Source organism: Galleria mellonella, unplaced genomic scaffold (genome assembly GCF_026898425.1).
Source record: "Galleria mellonella isolate WM207_F2 unplaced genomic scaffold, CSIRO_AGI_GalMel_v1 utg158, whole genome shotgun sequence".
NCBI lineage: Eukaryota > Metazoa > Arthropoda > Insecta > Lepidoptera > Pyralidae > Galleria > Galleria mellonella.
The window spans coordinates 1,276,942-1,298,843 of record NW_026442003.1 but is presented as its reverse complement, the minus strand read 5'-3'; the positions used below and the strand labels follow the sequence as shown (position 1 = coordinate 1,298,843).

The window sequence follows — 21,902 nt, the reverse complement described above, 5'->3', positions numbered from 1 at the left end:
TTCGGACATTTTTATTCAACGATTTTTAGAAGAGAATATGACAGAGAGCGGCATCTCTGTCATAGTACATGATGACACGTCATCCGAGGTATCAAAGGTCATTAAAGGTCCACCGTTTTGGCCAGAAGAGCTAGAAATATGGTTTGCTCAAGTCGAGGGGCAATTTGCTAATTTGCTGCTTTTGCTCTCAAAAATTACTAGTGATGTAACTTTATTTATTTATTTATTTATTAAATACAAGAAATTTACAACAGCTAATACAATGGAGCCCGCACTAGGCGAACCTGTATCGCGGGAGTCCATATGAGATTACCAAGACACGGTGATTTACAAATATAAATTAAATTAAAACACTAAGCCAGTTTTACGGAAGCAACAAGTTAGAATGAACTATATTTAATTATGTAATTGTAAAATATGACCATTAGTTTTCTAAAGAAGTTAAAGACATTATAATAAAACCCTTCAACAGAGGGAAAGAATGAAAACCTGAAATCGAAGTTGGCTAAACCTCAGTGCATCTAAAGAGAAGAAGGTGAAAAAAAAGGTGAAATCTTTAAACTAAATTTCTAATGTAAGTAGTATATTCATTTATTTTAACATTTATTATATAAGTAGGTAGGTATTATATTTATTTATAGTGTATGTATTTATGTAATATTTTATTATATATTTTAATATTTTATTTAACTGTATATTTGTTTATGTATTAATTAGTGTTAATAGTAATTCATATTCTAAATATTTTAGCACTTTAACTGCCCGCTAACGACATGCTTTCTAACTGTATTGGTTTTTTTTTAATGGATGATAATGGAATGGTAACCCCGCTTGCGCTATCGGTATACACCGGCGGGGCACTAATGAGGGGTGATAGGTGAGGATGGAGCAAGTCAGTTAGCCCACCGTGACGAATCTAACAATAAATCAAGCACGATGGTTTCCAGGGGGGACCATGAGGTCGACCTGACAGGGTATATTGCTAGCAATGGGGCTACTAATCCCCTTTACTAACAATCTTTTCTCCCCAACTGTATTTATTGAGCTGGCTGGAAGAGATGTCTGTCAGAGATAAGTCCACCCTTGCTCACAACATTTAAGGCTTAAAAGAAGTACTAGAACCCTTAAATCCTAGAAGAGATTTTGCCTCACTTTACGTATTCTACCGTTTGTACAACGGACTGTGCTTAGAGGAATTGTTCAATATGATGCCCATGGTCACTTTCTACCGTCTTACGGCTCGAAATCGACAGGGATTTCACCCTCATACCATACAGCCTAGATGGTCGCGTACAACGCAATTTCAGCGATGTTTTCTCCCACGAACACTCAGGTTACGGAATGAGCTCCCTGCCGAGGTTTTCTCAAGAGACTACAGCATGGGGTTCTTCAAAAAGGGGGTAAAGAGGTTTCTTCAGGGTCAGCAACGCGCGCGTAATACCCCTGGTATTGCACGCGTTCATAGGCTACGGTAACCGCTTACCATTAGTTAGGCCGTATGCTTGTTTGCCACTTTAGTGGTATAAAAAATTTACAGTGCATTTAAGTTTAAATAAATAAATTTTAGTTTAGATATGTCGTCTTAAAAAAAATATATTGGGCATCGATAAATGAACTAAATACGAGCCAACACTAACCAACAAAGGGTTATTAGGATGAGCCGAATTAACCCTAATTGGGGTGTAATGGCTACAGTTAAATTAGAATTTTGGGAACACAGTATCCCACTGTCCGTCTGTACGTCCTATATGTAAGTATCTCTTATGGGGAAAGGCTTATGTTCAGCAATGGAAAGTTAACGCTAATCAAAAAAGTATTAAAAAAAAGCTAGAAAATTTCATAATAAAAAAAAGTCAGTAAAGACAAAAATCCAATTACAGGCTTTCACAAATAAAACAAGATTAAGTGGTCCGTTCTACGCTGGGACCACACGGTTTATATGAATAGATTATTAAGGTAAGTGGTTAACTTTTTTTTTATGAATGATAATAGAATGGTAACCCCGTCTGCGGTAACGGTATACGCTGGTGAGGCACCAGTCAGGGATGATAGGTGAGAATGAAAAGGCAGGTCAGTTAGCCCATCGTGATGAATACACTTGGAATTCAGCACGATGCTTTCCAGGGGGGACCACGTGGAGGTCGACCTGTCAGGGTATTTTGCTAGCAATAGGAACATACTAATTGATTTTGTTCTATTTATAAGTAACTTTAAAGGTGACGAAAATAGTAGGTTAATAATTTATTTTACGCATTTCCAATGTTCCCTTTTTTTTACAACACAGGGGGCAAACGAGCATGCGGCTCACCTGATGGTAAGTGACTACCGCCGCCCATGGTCCCCCACAACACCAGCGGCATTGCAGGTGTGCTGCCGGCCTTTTAATAAGGAATATGCTCTTTTCTTGAAGGTTATGTTGTCGTATCGGTTCGGAAATACTGCTGCTGGAAGTTGATTCCAAAGAATGGTTGTGCATGGAAGAAAGTGCCTTGAAAAGTCCCTTCCTTTTTTTCCTCGATCCTTTCCTCCATACCGTAGGTGGCGGGAACCACCAACAAATACATTCCCAAAGAGGGTTGACGTCAGGCAGGTGGCCAGTCGTGAAACTATAAGCCAAATCTTTTTGTAATATAGAATAAAAAACATATTACGCCGACCACAAATAGTAATTGGGATAAGGATGGGAAAAAGATGATGATGATTTGAAAGATGTTAGGTTAAGATTTTTTTTTGATGGGTGAAAATGGTATGGTAACCCCGCCTGCGCTAACGGGATACGCTGGCAGAGCACCAGTGAAGGGTGATAGATGAGAATGAAAACAGGCCAGTTAGCCCATCATGATGAATTCATCAGGAATTAACCATGTTAGTTTACAGGGGTACCACGAGGAGGTCGACCTGGTTGGGTATATTGCTAGCAATAGGATTCTCAGTCTCCATTACTAACAATCCCTTTCCCCCCAAATTAAGATGTTAGGAAGGGTTAAGAATTAGTTATTTAATCAAAGTTTTTTTTGCTATAATGAATGTCGCTTTTGACTATTTATCTTAATTTGAGATCGGTTGTAAATTTATTCCTATGATTTTTTTTATGCAACTTAAAATGGCAAACAAACAAACAGCCCACCTGATGTAAAGCGATAACCGTCGCCTGTAGACATGAGCAGTACCATGGACATAACAGAGTATACTGTTTCACACATGATACCCCCCATGTATTACTATGTACCCTATAAATTTAACCCTTCTTTGCATAATGGTGGAACTTTCCATCATAACATTTAATGCCCAAAAATTATATAAAAGACCAATAAAAAAAACATGCAAAGAAGGATTAACTGCCATATCCCATTCTTCGAACAAGATTGTTATTTTTTTTTGTAATAGGTGATAATGGAATGGCTTCGACGTCTGCTCTATTCGTATACGAGTACACTGGCGGGGCACCAGTGAGAGATGACAGATGCGGAAGTAAGCAGGTCAGATAGTTCGTAAGAAATTCAACTAGAATTAACCACGATGGTTTCTAGAAGGAAACTGCGTGAAGGTCATCCCGTGGGGTTACTTTTTAAATTCCAATAGATCTATAGTTGCCAACCCGCCTGCCAAACGTGGCAACTACTGGCAAAACCCCCCAAGGGGGAGGCTTATCTTCAGCAGTGGACAGTTCCTGTACGTATAGTCAGACTGCATTTAAATAAGTATTTACACGCATTTGGTTCAAGTTTCAAAGAAAAAAAAATAACAAAAGTCGACATAGATTATTTATAGTGGACGTGTGTTACGCTAGATTTATACTTAATAATGTGTCTATTAATATAAAATTCTATACCGCCATCTTTGTCTAGACAGTATAATAATTTAGAACCAGGCGTGGTCTGACCACGCCCACAAATACGCCCATCCGCCACTCTCCCTCCTTATTCACCTCTTTCCTTTTGCTTTCGAATTCAGTGCCAAAACGACTGTCGTGTTGTAAACGTGTCTATGTTATACCATTTTGAAATTAAATAAAAAAGAAAAGAAATTCAAAATTGGAACAATAATAACTGGCCAGTTCGGAATTCGATTTTAATCGTCCATCGTAGTGACGCGCGGCGTTTTGTTGTATTCGGTGTAAAATAGTGAAGGGATGCAATGTTGTTTGTTTGTTTACAAACATTGTCACGTGGTGTTGTTTATGTTTGGAGGTCGTTGAACTTGTGCGTGGTTTATGGATCACAGTTACTATAATAGTGGACGTGTTTTTGGTTTATTAATTAGTGAACATTAGTGGATATAGTTTTAAAAACCGGTATTGTCTTGACAAATTCAACAAAAACAAATATTAAACAATTATAAAACAGTAAAGTGTTAATAAATATTAAAAGTTTATAAAATAAAAATAAAAAAAAAAACAATTAAACGGTATTACGATTATAAAGTGGAAAAACTGAGAAAAAGAAACGTTTAAAATAAAATTATTTACCTCCAATAATATAGAAATATTAAAAGAAAACTTTGTTCATTGAGGGAACGAAAAATTTTGTAACTATTTAAAACAGCTTCATATTTTTATTCCCGAATATATTAAATTATTAAATTTTATTAGGAGATTGTATAAAAACATTCAAATTGGATGCAAAAAGGAATACTGAGGCCCCCGGGGCCTCACCAACAAATACATTCCACAATCCATACACCAAAACCCCGAAAACATTACTAGTACACCCGTTCAACAAAACAGACCAAAAACAACAAGAAAAACCGGACACAACAAAGAAATATTTATTAGAAACACCGAAGGATCTAAAAAGGAAAACACCGCTCTTGGAATTGCCGCAAGAATTTGCCAAGAAACCAAAATTGTTTACTAATAATAGCAACAACAAGAACACAACAATCACAACAAAAACCAATGACAACACTGAAATGAAAAGCGCGCCAAAACCGGCCGAAACGGAGGGGTGCTGTCAAAATCGACCTGTCAAAGTGTGCCACCACTGTTGTTGTCAGCAAGAGCGCGAGGTGACAGTGGCCAGTGCTGACAAGTCGTGTAACTGTCAAAATCAACCTGTCAAAGTGATATTTGCGCCAGCGATGATGCCCTCAATATTCGGAGCGGTGCCCGGCATTCCGTATATTGTAAAGCAACCGCCTAAAATCAACGAAAAGGTAGGCTTTTTTTTCTAAATTTTTTAAAAGTTGTTATAACTTTGAAATGTAATTTTTTTTTATCCTATTTATTCCCAAGGGAAAGGCAAAGGACTGTACCTATATCTGTTATGACGGTATTTTTTTAATTTTGACAGGTACCTAATGCTGTTACAAGCATTGACATTCGATATTTAAAAATTTAAAAGTTTTAATTTATTATTTTGTGTCAGAAATTTTAATATTACTAATCTGCCTTATTCATAAAAACCTTAAATCTCTTAATTTTCAACCAGTTTTGAGAAGGAAGGAAGGAGACTTTGTACAAAAGTCGATTGATTGGGTACCTCTGTCCCATTCGTATTTCAACCGTAAAGCAGTTGTGTTTGCATGGCTGTGTTTCGGTTTGAAAGGTGGGATATGGCAGTGAATTTACAGGGTACAGAGGAATAACATCTGAGTCCTCAAGAATGGCAACGCATGGGGGGTATCATGGGCGAAACAGTATAATCTGTTATGTCCATGGTACTGCTCATGTCTATAGGCGACGGTTACCACGTTCCATCAGGTGGGCCGTCAGCTTGTTTGCCATTCTAAGTTGTATAAAAAAAAAGTAGTCTCCATGGGGACTAATGTTCCACTAATGTTTTTACCATGAAGCAGTTATGCTTACATGGCTATGTTTATGTTTTATGAAGGTAGGGATATGTTAGTGAAACTACAGAGTGTAGTACCTTAGTACCATAGTCCTCAGGAATGGTAACGCATGAGGTGTCACAGTATATCCTGTAATATCCACGGTACTGTTCATGTCTACAAGCGATGGTTACCTTCACATTTTTTGTTGTTTTCTGATCCCCTTATTCATAAAAACATCAAATCTTTATAAACCTATTTTAGCTATTGAGCTTTTGTGTCTTTCTTTTACACAAAATTCCAAATTTGTAAGAAAGTGACAAAACAATGTAATAATTAAATTAGATTTGTAGAATGTTTTAGTCTTTTTTATGAAAAACTAAAACTAGAAGTTGCGTGTTTGTTCATCGCGCGGATTTTTTTCCGCGCGACATTATTTCCGCGCGAAATTATTTCCGCGTCTTGCATATTATTGTCTATAAAAAAAACCTCGAGACATTAATTTATAAATTAAGGAAAGTGTCTATTATTAGGTATGGGTAATATACGGACACCGATCCGGTATCTATATATAAGTTTCCTATGGACATTGATGGAGGAAAAAAGTTCATCACCAATTTCGATATAATTTATTAAATAAGCAAAAACTTGGGTTGGTCGCCTGGTAGCGACTGCTTTTAACATAATATTTATTGTGGTGAATTATTTATACTGTATGTTTAATTAATTAATGAAATATATTATTTATTCATTAATTATGTAAGTATGTATCTATATAATACAATTTTATCTTTGGCTGTTAAATTGGTTACACAGGTTACACTCTGGGTTTTGTTGCACGCGTCCGTGTAGCCAAACTTCAGGCTGCAGCTGAAAATCAGTGCTTTGCTTTTAAGCAAAACTATCACTGAGCTGTAGCCTATTTGGGTCACTGCGACACACTTGGTGAAAACATATTTCCATACTTTATCTTTTGTTTTATATTTAAAAAAGTGTTAATAATTTGGTTGTATGAACTCATTTGTAAATTTACGTGTGTCATAAATAGCTTAAATAAAGTGTTTATTTATCTATCTATCTGTTATTCAAAAAATAATATTGAAAGAAAGAAAGAAAGAAAACATGTTGACAAACAACAACATCCAGGTTGTCTGTAAGAGATCGCTTCTAGCGATAAGGCCGCCTCTTGTATATGCACATTCTGTATAAATACTCCTTGTATACATCTCTATTGTGCGCAATAAAGAGTTTATTATTATTTTTTTAATTTAAAAAAAATTCACATCTCCTCTTAAGGAGAGGAGATGGCAAATTAACCCCCGGTAGAAGTCGGCCGGGGTTCAGGGCCCAAGGGAGAGAAACCGGCGTGCAATGCGGGCAGAATCTAAGAGTACCGCTTTCTGCATCTTTCCCGGGAGTCCCAACCGTCTGAGATGTTGTTCCAAATTGGTTGGGATAAGACCGTTCACCGACAAAACGACTGGAATGATTTCGGTGGACGTCACCCCCCACATTTCGGTCACCTCGTGAGCCAGGTCGAGATATTTTCTCTTTTTCCCGGTTTCGGCTTTCACGAGAACCTCGTGAAAGTTATTATTATTATTAAAACATTTATTGCCAACAACAAAAAGAGTTACATTATTTATTTATTTATTTATTAATTACTACAAATATGTGTACATGGCGGACTTAATGCTAAAAGCATTCTCTCCCAGTCAACCATAGGGAAGTGTCAGAATACTCGAATGCGGTACTAGTAATTATTGATATACATACATACTAAAATTACATATATAAACGAATAAATATATATGAATAACAAATATACTTACACATATATGATATATACTATATTATACACGAATTTGGGAATAATATAAAACACTTAATTATCAATAAAAAAAAACTACATTTGTTATTGGCAACGTGGCCGCTTTGGATTGAATTTGGACGATTGAACTTTTAACATATTCGTTATTAGACAAGTATATATTGTAACGAAAATATATTGATATTGTTATATATGATAGATAGATAAATCGTACAAAAGTCGATTGCTTGGGTACCTCTGTCCCATTCGTGTTTCAACCGTGAAACAGTTGCGTTTGCATGGCTGTGTTTCGGTTTGAAGGGTGGGGATATGGCGTGAATTTACAGGGTACAGAGGAATAACACCTGAGTCCTCAGGAATGGCAACGCATGGGGGTTATCATGGGCGAAACAGTATACTCTGTTATGTCCATGCTACTGCTCATGTCTATAGACGACGGTTACCACTTTCCATCAGGTGAGCCGTCAGTTTGTTTGCCATTCTAAGTTGTATAAAAAAAAAGTATTACCACTAATAATATTTAAACAAACAATAATATAAAAGAATAAAAAACAATTAATTTTGCTGGTTGCTGGAGAGAAAAAATTTTGGGAAGGATCACCCTTATCATTGAGGAGTATGAAAAATAGATGTTGGCCGATTCTCAGACCTACCCGATATGTACACAAAATTTCATAAAAATCGGTAAAGCCGTTTCGGAAGAGTTTGGTAACAAACACCGTGACACGAGAATTTTATATATTAGATATATATTATTACTATGTAAATTTATAAATTGAAATTGAAGATATATAAAGCTATTCATATAAACGTGGGTAGTCGTAAGTTTTATTTTCGAAACTGTTATGTGCGGATATGGGTTAAGGAGCGCAGACCACACATTTAAACTGACAAATATTGTGTAAGTGAAAGTTTTGAAATATGTTTGGATGTTTATTAGTCAATCACTCTTAAACGGTTGAACGGATTTGAAAAAAAAGGTAAACAAATAGGTTATCAACCGACATCAAAAAAAGAAGGTTCTCACTTCGCTTGTATTTTTTATGTTTTTTTTTATACAACTTAGAATGTCAAACAAGCTGACGGCCCACCTGATGGAACGTTGCAACCGTCGCCTATAGACATGAGCAGTACCATGGACATAACAGAGTATACTGTTTCGCCCATGATACCTCCATGCGTTGCCATTCCTAAGGACTCGGGTGTTATTCCTTTGTACCCAGTAAATTCACGCCATTTAAACCAAAACACAGCCATGCAAACACAACTGCTTCACGGTTGAAACACGAATGGGACAGAGGTACCCAAGCAATCGACTTTTGTACAAAGTCTCCCTCTGGTTTGTTACCTCATACTTGCATCAATTTTAATTACATACTATATTTTAAATTTTAATCTCATATTGCCTAGTAGTTTGTATTCACACAACCGATATGACAACATAACCTTCAAGAAAAGAGTATATTCCTTTTTAAAAGGCCGGCAGCACACCTGCAATGCCGCTGGTGTTGCGGGTGATCATGGGCGGCGGTAGTCACTTACCATCAGGTGAGCCGCATGCTCGTTTGTCCCCTGTGTTGTAAAAAAAAAATTCATTATTTATATAGTTAAACTTTTGGCCGTGTGGTCCCGGCATAGATAGGCCACCTCTTCCTATCCCGTGGGTGTCGTAAGAGGCGACTAAGGGGGGCGAGGGATAGGCAGCAGTGTCCCTCTTAAAACATCTCTAAAGCCTGACTGCGGTTGCCAATCCGCCTGCCAAGCGTGGCAACTACTGGCAAAACTCCCCAAAGGGGAGGCTTATGTTCAGCAGTGGACAGACAAAGGCTGATATGATGATATTTAAACTTTTGGAAAAAGCAACAGCTGTGTTTTTTGCCCGCTCTTCTTAGCTGAAATTGCATTCCGAACTGGGCGGTGGATTTATAAAATAAAATGACTATTGAAATATGCTTATTATTAAGTTTACTTGAATAAAAATTATTTATTATTATTATTTTTAAATTTTTACAAAATTTACACCTTCCTCTTAAGGAGAGGAGATGGCAAACTAACCCCCGGCAGAAACACAGTCGGCGGGGTTCAGGGTGCCAGGGAGAGACACCCGCGTACAATGCGGGCAGTGTCTAAGAGTACCGTTTTCTGCATCTTTCCCGGGAGTGAGCCGCCTCGGAATCCTAACCGTCTGAGATGTTTTTCCAGACTGGTTGGGATAAGACCGTTTACCGACAAAACGATTGGAATAATTTCGGTGACCGAAATGTGGGGGACATTTCGGTCACCTCGTGAGCCAGGTCGAGATATTTTCTCTTTTTCTCGGTTTCGGTTTTATTATTATTATTTAAAATTTACTATAATTTTCATCTCCCCTCTTAAGGAGAGGAGATGGCAACTAACCCCCGGCAGAAGCACAGTCGGTCGGGGTTCAGGGCCCCAGGGAGAGAAACCGGCGTACAATGCGGGCAGAATCTAAGAGCACTGCTTTCTGCATCTTTCCCGGGAGTGAGCCGCCTCGGAATCCCAACCGTCTGAGATGTTGTTCCAGACTGGTTGGGATAAGACCGTTCACCGACATAACGATTGGGATGATTTCGGTAGATGTCACCCCCCACATTTCGGTCACCTCGTGAGCCAGGTCGAGATATTTTCTCTTCTTCTCGGTTTCGGCTTTCACGAGGTTCTCGTCATGCGGTATGGTGACATCCACCAAAAACACCCTTGAAAGTGCCCGATCCATCACCACGATATCAGGTTTTTTCGCAAGAACAGTCCTGTCCGTAATGATGGATCGGTCCCAGTAGAGCCTGACGCTGTCGCTTTCGAGGACCGGCTGTGGCTCGTACTTATAGTACGGCAACCTCTCATTCGCGAGGCCGTACTTCAGAGCTAGCTCTTGATGGAGTATTTTGGCTACCTGGTTGTGTCCGTGCAAGTACTCTGTGTTGGCAAGAGCTGAACAACCCGAAAGCACATGTCTGAGTGACTCTCCGGGATGGCGAGTTATTATTATTATACATTATTTATTTTGTATTACATTATCAGTTGTCATTCTCTTCACCTATCCCAGTAATGTAGTACCGCGTCCGTGATCCACTGTTCACCACAAAGGTTGACTGGTAGAGAATGCTACTAGCATCGAGTCCGCCTTTTGTACCATATTCTCTTTTGGTCAATAATGTTATTTAAATAAATAAATAAATAACTGTCTACCTGGCCATGTCACCTTAACCTATCCACCCATAAGGCCACTTTAACCCGGATCTACATAAATCCGTCGGCGGTCAGGCGTTAGTAGTTACTGCGCTATCAAACGGATAGACGTTTATATTTATCGCGGTGGGGTTCAGATTTCTTTACCTCTTACCCGACTGTACAAGGGAGGGTAATGTTTCCCATGTATGCACTAACAGTATCCCGCGGGAATCTTTATTAATATTATAAGTGTGAAGGTGAGTTTGTTAGTTACCTTATAGCGGCTTACAGCGTACTATATGCGACGGAGAAAGATATAGGCTAGTTTTCACGAGGACGAAGTCGCGGGTAAAAGCTAGTTTTTTTTAATGGGAAAATGGTATGGTAACCTCGCCTGCGCTAACGGGATACGCTGGCGGAGCACCAGTGAAGGGTGATAGATGAGAATGAAAACAGGCCAGTTAGCCCATCATGATGAATTCATCAGGAATTAACCATGATAGTTTCCAGAGGGAACCGCGAGGAGGTCGACCTGGTTGGGTATATTGCTAGCAATGGGATTCTCAGTCTCCATTACTAACAATCCCTTCCCCCCCCCCCCCCGTATACTGCATTAGGTATCGTGACCATGGTGTACGTTTGTATTTATTCCTATAGTGACACTCGTCCCTCGAAATAAGATATGTAATTTCCCGCGCCCCCATGCACAAAACGCATGTATTTTTTACGCCAAATAAATTTTGAGTCCGACTGTGTAATTTTATTCATAGAGTTAGCCTTATACATTTTTATATGCTATACAGGGGTGAATAATATATAGCAATATCTATATATTTCAGTTACAATATTTATTTATTCATAGGATTACCAGCATAAGATACAGCGAAACATTTCAATACAATACACTGGCAGACTAGAACTAACTGTTCTTACATTTATAGGCGACCACAGCGTGCCTTGTGTTTGACAAACATTAAAATGAAATTAAATTATTAAATGTCATTAAATAAGGGTACAGGGTACAGAGGAATAACACCTGAGTCCTCGGGGAGAAAGGGATTGTTAGTAATGGAGACTGAGAATCCCATTGCTAGCAGTATACCCAACCAGGTCGACCACCACGTGGTTCCCCTTGGAAACCATCACGGTTAATTCTTGTCGAATTCATCATGGTGAGCCAACTGACCTGCTTCATACTCACCTATCATCTTTCACTGGTGCCCCGCCGGTGTATACCGATAGCGCGGGCGGGGTTACCATTCCATTATCATCCATTGAAAAAAAAACCTACTAAGATATATATATATATATATATATATATATATATATATATATATATATATATATATATATATATATATATATATATATATATTATTGCTGTCCGTGTAGCATTAAAATCCGTATGTATGCAGCGGTGGAAAGGTGATATCGGCTAAGTGGCGTACGCTGTAGCTTCCTGCAAGTGATAGATTTATGTTGATCCTCCTCTCACGCTCTCACCCTAACCGCTTTGAAATGTCCATAAAATCACTAACAAGGATATTTATACTCTACGTATATAGTAATACAAGCTTACCCCGCGAACTTTATGCCGCCTAACACTTGATTCTTTAATTTTTTAGTTTTTTAATACTTATTCTGCTATTCGGGACGCCGGGTCAGCTAGTAAGATAAAAAAAGATTTTTTTTATACAATTTAGAATGGCAAACCAGCTGACGGCCCACCTGATGGAAAGTGGTAACCGTCGCCTATAGACATGAGCAGTACCGTGGACATAACAGACTATACTGTTAAGCCCATGATACCCTCCATGCGTTGCCATTCCTGAGGACTCAGGTGTTATTCCTCTGTGCCCTGTAAATTCACGCCATATCCCACCCTTCAAATCGAAACACAGCCATGCAAACACAACTGCTTCACGGTAGATACACAAAATGGGACAGAGGTACCCAAGCAATCGACTTTTGTACAAAGTCTCCCAAAGAAAAAAGGAAATTGTAATACTAGCTGACCCCGCGAACTTCGTGCCGCCTAACACTTGATTCTTTAATTTTTTTTTGTGTTTTTAATACTTATTCTGTTATTCGGGACACCGGGTCAGCTAGTAAGATAAAAATAGAAAAAAGAAAGTTCTAATACTAGCTGACCCCGCGAACTTCGTGCCGCCTAACACTTGATTCTTTAATTTTTTAGTTTTTTAATGCTTATCCTGCTATTCGGGACACCGGGTCAGCTAGTAAGAACAAAAACAAGAAAAAATGAAAATTGTAGTACTAGCTGACCCCGCGGACTTCGTGTCGCCTAACACTTGATTCTTTAATTTTTTAGTTTTTTAATACTTATTCTGCTATTCGGGACGCCGGGTCAGCTAGTAAGATAAAAATAGAAAAAAGAAAGTTGTTATACTAGCTGACTCCGCGAACTTCGTGCCGCCTAACAGTCGATTCTTTAATTTTTTAGTTTTTTTTTTTAATTATTATTCTGCTTTTCGGGACGTCGGGTCAGTTAGTAGGATAAAAAAAGAAGAAAGAAAGTTAACAAGTCAACAATTACATTATGTTAAAAAATAAAAGTTATAAAACACGCCGTGCCATGTCACTCAATTGTTTCGCCTTCCCATAACCCCTCCACTAAAATTTGAACTTTATGGTATATAGGCAGGAGTAATTATAAACAGTTAGAAGAGATCCCTGTCTGAGAGAAGATCACCCTTAATCATCACGGTACTGCTCATGTCTATAGGCGACGGTTACCACTTTCCAACAGGTGGGCCGTCAGCTTGTTTGCCATTCTAAGTTGTATAAAAGAAAATGCATTAACTATGTAATTTACAAGTGCAATAAAGAATATACAATTTATAGTTATTTTTTCATTCTTTTTTTTTATACCACTGAGTTGGCAAACAAGCATACGGCCCACCTGATGGCAAGTGGTTACCGTAGCCTATGAACACCTGCAATACCAGAGGTATTACGCGCGCGTTGCCGACCCTGAAGAAACCTCTTTACCCCCCTTTTGAAGAACCCCATGTTGTAGTCTCTTGGGAAAACCTCGGCAGGGAGCTCATTCCACGACCTGGGTGTTCGTGGGAGGAAACATCTCTGAAACCGCGCAGTATGCGACCATTGAGGCTGTAGAACTTCTGTTTGGAGTCGGTTAAAAAAAGGCGCGCATTTTCTAGGTTTCTTATAAAATAACACGATTTCAATTAGCTAAAAATTATATTTGGTTGACTGTATTCTGACCTGTTTTTGTCACTCTATACTCGAGTCGAATCTCGAGTTCAGTGTACCACGTTCCGCCGGAGTCGAACCCGCGTCCTCACGCGTTCATACATCACCCACCGTGCACGTAGAAGTCATAAAACAAGTGTGAACTCATTTTATTATGAGTTGTGGTTTCGACGGTAACTCAGTTTCGTATACAGGGTGTTACTTAAAAGTTTGAAGTTAAAATTATTAGCTAAATTCCAATAATGTGTAAATAAATAAATTTTGCATCAATAGCCGTGTGGTCCCGGCATAGAATAGGCCACCCCTTTTTTCCCGTGGGTGTCCTAGTGGAGGGTGAGGGATGGGCAGCAGCGTTCCTCTTAAAACATCTCTAAAGTCTAACTGCGGTTGCCAACCCGTTCGCCAAGCGCGGCAAGTATTGGCAAAACCCCCCAAGGGGGAGGCTTATGTCCAGCAGTGGACAGTTAACGGCTGAAATAATAACGAACAGCAATTGATTAATTAATAACGAGAGCGATGTAAGGGACAGGTTGGCAAAAACTGAAACAGTGAATTCAGATCAATTTTATTTGAACTGAAACCCAGTGGAAATTGTTTCCGGAAAATTTAAAATGTTTTCCCGTTTTTTTTTTTCATTTAACATCATGAAAAATATAATATTATATTATTATATAAAGAAATAATCATATTTTATAGTGAAATATGTACTATGAAATACCAAAAAGCAGCAATGTAACATTCGTATTAAAATTCTACCGCGACGCGCGGAAGCCATATTGGAAATCTAATAATCCTGGAATTGAAAAACTACTATTACTACGCGATGAAAAATTCTGTTAGTTCTAAATATGGGAGATGTGGTACATATAATAATATAAATATTATCCCCACCTGATGGAAAGTGGTAACCATCGCTTATAGACAAAAGAAGTACCATAGACATAACAGAGTATACTGTTTCGCCCATTATATGATGGCGTAAGTGTTATCATCGCTCTCCCGCCACACCCTGTATGCTCAGGTGTGGAGCACCCTTTATGCGGCAGTATATTTCGTGCCATGAATATTGTATTGCCTCTTTTCAAGATGGCTCCAGTTACAAGTTACGTCTAACTCCCAAAAATGGCTTTATATACCTTTCTTTTTATTATACTACCTAAGTATCCGGGATATTTAGGTATTAAAATAATATTGTCTAAGAAATATAATTATAATATATATATATATATATATATATATATATATATATATATATATATATATATATATATATAATAATTATATATATAATAATATAAATATAATAATTTTATCTAACAATGTATCTATTCGTAGGTTAATCCTAATTTTTTAAGGAATATTAAATTGGAACTAGACAATTTATTTTATTTATTTATTTATTTATTTTCTATGTACAATATCTATACATGGAAGATATTTAATAATTAAGATTGTCTTCCACAAAAAACTGACTTCAATTGTGATAAAACCAGTTATTTAAATTTGTACAAAAGTCGATTGTTTGGGTGCCTCTGTCCCATTCGTGTTTCAACCGTGAAGCAGTTGTGTTTGCATGGCTGTGTTTCGGTTTGAAGGATAACACCTGAGTCCTCAGGAATGGCAACGCATGGGCGGTATCATGGGCGAAACAGTATACTCTGTTATGTCCATGGTACTGCTCATGTCTATAGGCGACGGGTATTACTTTCCATCAGGTGGGCCGTCAGCTTGTTTGCCATTATAAGTAGAAAAAAAAAATAAATACTAAACTACTAAACCGATTTTGATAAAATATTTACAGGATCAATCTGTAAGTATATCCTTTGAGATAAAAAAAAAAGAATTTTCCAAATCGGTTCACAACTGACGGAGTTATGAGGTGACGAATATATAAAAAAAACAACCGAATTGAAAACCTCAATCTTTTTGAATTCGGTTAAAAGTTTATATGAGGTCTTAATAAAACCAATCGATGTCAGAACAATATTTTTTAGAAATTTTATCTTTTATCTCATGTATTGATTTATCTAAGTTACGCAGACAAAGTCGGGGCTGAGACTAGTATTAGAACTATTGTTATCCATGCTATTGCATGGAATAACGTTTTTTTTAATGCATAATAATGGTATGGTATCCAAGAGAAGACGCTAGAAGAAAGGGGCGCCCGAAAACAAGATGGATAGACGACATCCGTCAAACCTAAGGGCCTTACTGGAGTAGAGTGGCGGAGGATAGAGTTCAGTGGAGAGAGTGTGGAGGCCTATGCCAGGAGGCACACCGAATTGAGAGATATATTATAATAAATAGAAAGGGAAAATATGTCTTACTAGGGTTATAGAGAATTCGGAGTAAAAGACCTTATATATAATGGTATGGTAACCCCGCCAGTGCAAACGGTATACGCTGGCGGGGCACCAATGAGGGATGATAGGTGAGGATGAAACGGCAGGTCAGTTAGCCTATCGTGACGAATACACTTGGAATTCAGCACGATGGTTTCCAGGGGACAACGTGGAGGCCCTGACAGGGTATATTGCTAGCAATGAGACTGGTAATCCGGATTACTAAAAATCTCCACTCCTCCCCGTAATAATAGATTATAGCTACGAATTAATATATTTTTATGGCGCTACCATGAAAACAAAGAGGTTTCTTCAGGGTCGGCAACGCGCGCGTAATACCTCTGGTATTGTAGGCGTTCATAGGCTACGGTAATCAGTTACCATCTGGTAGGCCGTATGCTTGATTGCCATCTCAGTGGTATACAAAAAATAAAAAAAAAAAGAATTAGAATATTTACTACAGCATGGGGTTCTTCAAAAGGGGGGTAAAGAGGTTTCTTCAGGGTCAGCAACGCGCGCGTAATACCTCTGGTATTGCAGGCGTTCATAGGCTACGGTAACCGCTTACTTTCAGGCGGGCCGTATGCTTGTTTGCCACCTCAGTGGTATAAAAAAAAACATTAAGTTTTACTTGATCCCTAAAATAATCTTTACATAAGAGTACTTCTATATATAGAATAAGTCCACACGTAATCTTACGTTAGGGTTGTCACCTTTGCTTTCAACAAAAAATATTATACACTTATTTTTAAGCGACTCCCCAAAGAAGGAATTTCTCGACTTGCCTAAATACTTTTGGCGACCATGTCACTTGATCACGTCGTCAATTCTAATCAATTTTTTTTATGCAACTTACAATGGCAAACAAGCTGACGTCCCACCTGATGGAAAGTGGTAACCGTCGACTATACACATGAGCAGTACCATGGACATAACAGAGTATACTGCTTCGCCCATGATATCCCCATGTGTCGCCATTCCTTAGGACTCAGGTGTTATTCCTCTGTACCCAATCAATTCACTGCCATATCCCACCCTTCAATTCCTATATTCTTCTGTACCCTAAGGGCCTTTGGTTACCTAGCTACAGCTATTGGATTAATCCCATAGAATTACTGATTGAGTAGATTTGGACAATTACTTAGCCAATTGGCTGGGTTTACATCTGTATGTAAACACAGCCAACTGGCTAAATAATTGTAATAATAACAACTTACAGATTGGTCCCATAAATATTTTATCAAAATCGGTTTAGTAGTTTAGTTTTTTTTTTTTATTCTACTTAGAATGGCTGGGTCTACATACAGATGTGAACCCAGCCAATTGGTTATATTCATTGGTATCATCATTATTATCAAATAGGCCGTTAACTGTCCACTGCTGAACAGGTCTCGCTCACGAGGAAAGCTTTGTCAGTAGTTGCCACGCTTGGCAGGCGGCTTGGCAACCGCAGTTAGGATTTGGTGATGTTTTGACACACGCTGCTGTCGTTTTCTTGACCATTAAGTTCCCTTAGTCGCCTCTTACGACACTCATGGAAAAGAAACACTTCCCTACGGTTGACTGAGAGAGAATGCTTCTAGCATTAAGTCCGCCATGTACACATATACGTACTAATGAATAAATAAATAAAAGAAAGGGGTGGCTCATTCTATGCCGGGACCAGACGGCAAATGAATACACATATATGCATATATATATATGTATATATCTTTGTATATATTTGTTTATATATAATAGTGCGCCACCTACCCTTTGTTTTTCTTTCTTTTCTCAATGTCCTCTACCCAAAGGTTGTCGGGAAAAGATTGCTTAGCGATAAGTACGCCTTTTGTATCATTTCTTATTACAGTTAAATGTATTTACTATTTTATAAACGGTGCAATAAAGTGTAAATAAATAAATAAATAACGGGCTGTTAATATTATAAATGTATTTAACCGAGTAATATTTGAGTTTCTTGAGGGCTTTTCTCAGTAGATAATAACATTTTAAATCCAGTAGTAGAATCATAAAAGAAGATGATTTAAAAGACCTTGTGAACAATTTGAATAATGACTAGTTTTTCTTTTTTTTTTTAATACCACTGAGGTGGCAGACAAGCATACGGCCCACCTGATGGTAAGTGGTTACCGTAGCCTATGAACATCTGCAATACCAGAGGTATTACGCGTGCGTTGCCGACCCTGAAGAAACCTCTTTACACCCCTTTTGAATAACCCCATGCTGTAGTCTCTTGGGAAAACCTCGGCAGGGAGCTCATTCCATAACCTGAGTGTTCGTGGGAGGAAACATCTCTGAAACCGCGCAGTACGCGACCATTGAGGCTGTGGGACATGAGGATGAACTCCATGTCGACGGCGAGCCGTACGATTGTAGAAAGTGGCTGTAAAAATGTTTTCTATAACACAGGGGGCAAACGAGCATGCGGCTCACCTGATTGTAAGTGACTACCGCCGCCCATGATCACCCACAACACCAGCGGCATTGCAGGTGTGCTGCCGGCCTTTTTAAAAGGAATATGCTCTTTTCTTGAAGGTTATGTTGTCGTATCGGTTCGGTTCGGATACATTTGAATTCTATTACATATAACAAAAATGCAAAATAGAATTATAAAGAATACGAATTTAAAACTAGTCGGTCATTAGTACTTATCTATCTATCTATCTATCCTATTTAAGAGCTGCGCTCTTGTCGGTGGAGCTCTCGCCACTCACTACGATTTGCAGCGAGTCTCTTCACCTCTTGATACGACACGACACCAACTCCTTCCTTGATCTGCCTGATGTAACTATGTCTCGGTCTCCCTCTCCCCCTTCTTCCTTCTATCTTACCTTCTATTATAATGTTCATAAGTACTTATCTATGTATCTATAATTAAAATGGCTGAGAATCCCATTGCTAGCAATATACCCAACCAGGTCGACCTCCTCGCGGTTCCCCCTGGAAACTATCATGGTTAATTCCTGATGAATTCATCATGATGGGCTAACTGGTCTGTTTTCATTCTCATCGATCACCCTTCACTGGTGCTCCGCCAGTGTACACCGGTAGCGCAGGTGGAGCTGCCATTCCATTTTCATCCATCAAAAAAAAAAACCTGTCTTTTAAATTAATGTTTTAATTTAGTTATTTCGCAAAATTACTGTTCTATAGATGATAATAAAACGAAATTATAATAACTTTGTTTTAAATCTAATCAGAAAATTAGATTGAGAAAGAGATTAGAGAAATAGTGGCTCGGAATCGACGCCATTTTGAATCTAAAAAGAAAACTTTATTCGCAAACGGTCTCAAGTACTGATAATCGCCAACCCTAAGCACCTTGCGGTCAGCCGTCAAGTGTCCGGAAAAATAACTTGAACAAGCTGCGGCCTAGAGATAGCAGCCCTACTTCACGACGTGTATTGGTACAGTCGCGTACATATATGTATATAAAAAAATTATATTAATGCTCCTTAGCACTTTGGGTGTTGCTGGTAGAGAATACTTTTAGAGTTAAGCGCGCCTTTCTACATTTACTTAGCTCTGCCATATTTTTATTTTATTTTTTTTTAATTTAATTTTATACAAAAATCCTTACATGCTAAAAAATAACTTACATGCTAAGTCTGTTATGAATACAGCCAATAACGGATTTTATTTATACAAACAAAAATTTTGATTTCAAAGCGAGGTAGGCAAGTTAGAGTGGGTGTATGCAAGTAATAGAAGCACATGTATGAAAGGAACCCATATATAATAGTGAGTGTCCATAAAGTTAAGTTAATTGATATATAAAATAATTAAAATCCATGTTGCTAAAGTTCAGATATTGACAGCAATGATTTAATAATACAAATTCATGGTCACCAATTGTAAAGAGGGTTAAATGTATGCATGGGTGTATGTGTAGTGTGATATAAATAAATGTATCATCAGTGTGTACAATAAAGTATAAATAAATAAAAATCTATATATGTATTATTTATTTATTTATTTATTTACTTACACTAGCACCATTTATAAAAATGATAAATAAAGTTAATTTTACTGAGAAGCGATACAAAAGGCGGCCTTATCGATAAGTAGTCTTATCTAGACAATTTTTGGCTGTCCTCCACCCAAAAATTGAGAAAAAAGACAAAGGGTATTAGATTACGAGAAAGGGTATAGACAAACAAGCTGACGGCTCACCTGATGGAAAGTGGTAACCGTCGCCTATAGACATGAGCAGTACCATGGACATAACAGAGTATACTGTTTCGCCCATGATACTCCCCATGCGTTGCCATTCCTGAGGACTCAGGTGTTATTCCTCTGTACCCAGTAAATTCACGCCATATCCCACCCTTCAAACCGAAACACATCCATGCAAACACAACTGCTTCACGGTAGAAACACGAATTGGGCAGAGGTGTCCAAGCAATCGACTTTTGTACAAAGTCTCCCTCTGGTAACTAATTAAAAAAAAATTGAAAAATAATAGATATTACAGTTACAACACGAGTACAACATTAAAACTGGATAACATAATTATGTCGCATATTTTTCACCACATCTGCCCTTCATACGCTTTCTGTTTCCACCTAATGGTTAGCTGGTAGAGAATGCCATATGGCATTAAGCTCGCCACTTGTACAAAGTTTTATTGTGCAATAAAAAATAAATATTTTTTTTGACTAGATTTGACATATTTCCTTGTATGTGCTATGTATGTATGTTTATGTATTTTGTATGTGTGTTATATATATATATATATATATATATATATAGTAGTTTAATAAATTATATGTATTTGATATTTTTGTGCATTACAGGTTTTTTTTTGTATTTTATGCACGAAAAATTATTAATTCACTCTTGCGCCACCTGCCCATTTCTATCTGTTCTCCTTTAACCAAAGGTTGTCTGTAAGAGATTGCCGTAGCGATAAGATCGCCTTGTGTACCTTTATGTGTATATTTCAATCTGTATTTATGTTACTGTATTTCACTTGAATTATTCACTTGTCATTGTATATTTTTATTTATGGTGCAATAAAGAGTTAAATAAATAATTAAACATAACACTTCCATTCGAAATACATTTTTTTATAACGCGATCAGCTAACACTTTTCGTCTTGTCTGTCTTCCATTTTGTGAGTGTTATGTTAGGTCGCCGCTGACCGTCGATAAGGGGTGGGCAGAAAGGAAAAAATAATACAATAAGGATTAAGTTAAGGCAACATTTGAAATGGGGTGATATTGAGTTAGTGCGCGTTGTTGTGACAACCTTCATGGGGGGGGGGGGGGGATTTTTTTTTATAAGACCATAACGGTGTGATAGCCCCGCCTGCGCTATCGGTATACACTGGCGGGGCACCAGTGAGAGGTGATAGGTGAGGATGAAAGCAGGTCAGTTAGCCCATCGTGACGAATGCTACAAGTATTAATCACAATGGTTTCCAGGGGGAACCGCGTGGAGGTCGACTTGATAGGGTATATTGCTAGCAATGGAGCTGGTTAATCTACGTTACTAACAATCCTTTTCTCCCCGGGAGGGATTGTTT

At 38.0% G+C, this 21,902-nt stretch overlaps 1 protein-coding gene across 1 annotated transcript in view; it reads left to right on the top strand.

The window, feature by feature from the left end:
* Positions 1-3,546: 3,546 nt before the first annotated feature.
* Positions 3,547-21,902, top strand: part of LOC128200109 (uncharacterized) — a 117,575-nt gene continuing 99,219 nt past the window's right edge. Inside the window, exon 1 of the mRNA XM_052892350.1 lies at positions 3,547-5,154. Within this exon, the coding sequence (XP_052748310.1) occupies positions 4,912-5,154 (243 nt within the window). The 5' untranslated portion in view covers positions 3,547-4,911. The remainder of the gene's footprint in view (positions 5,155-21,902) is intronic.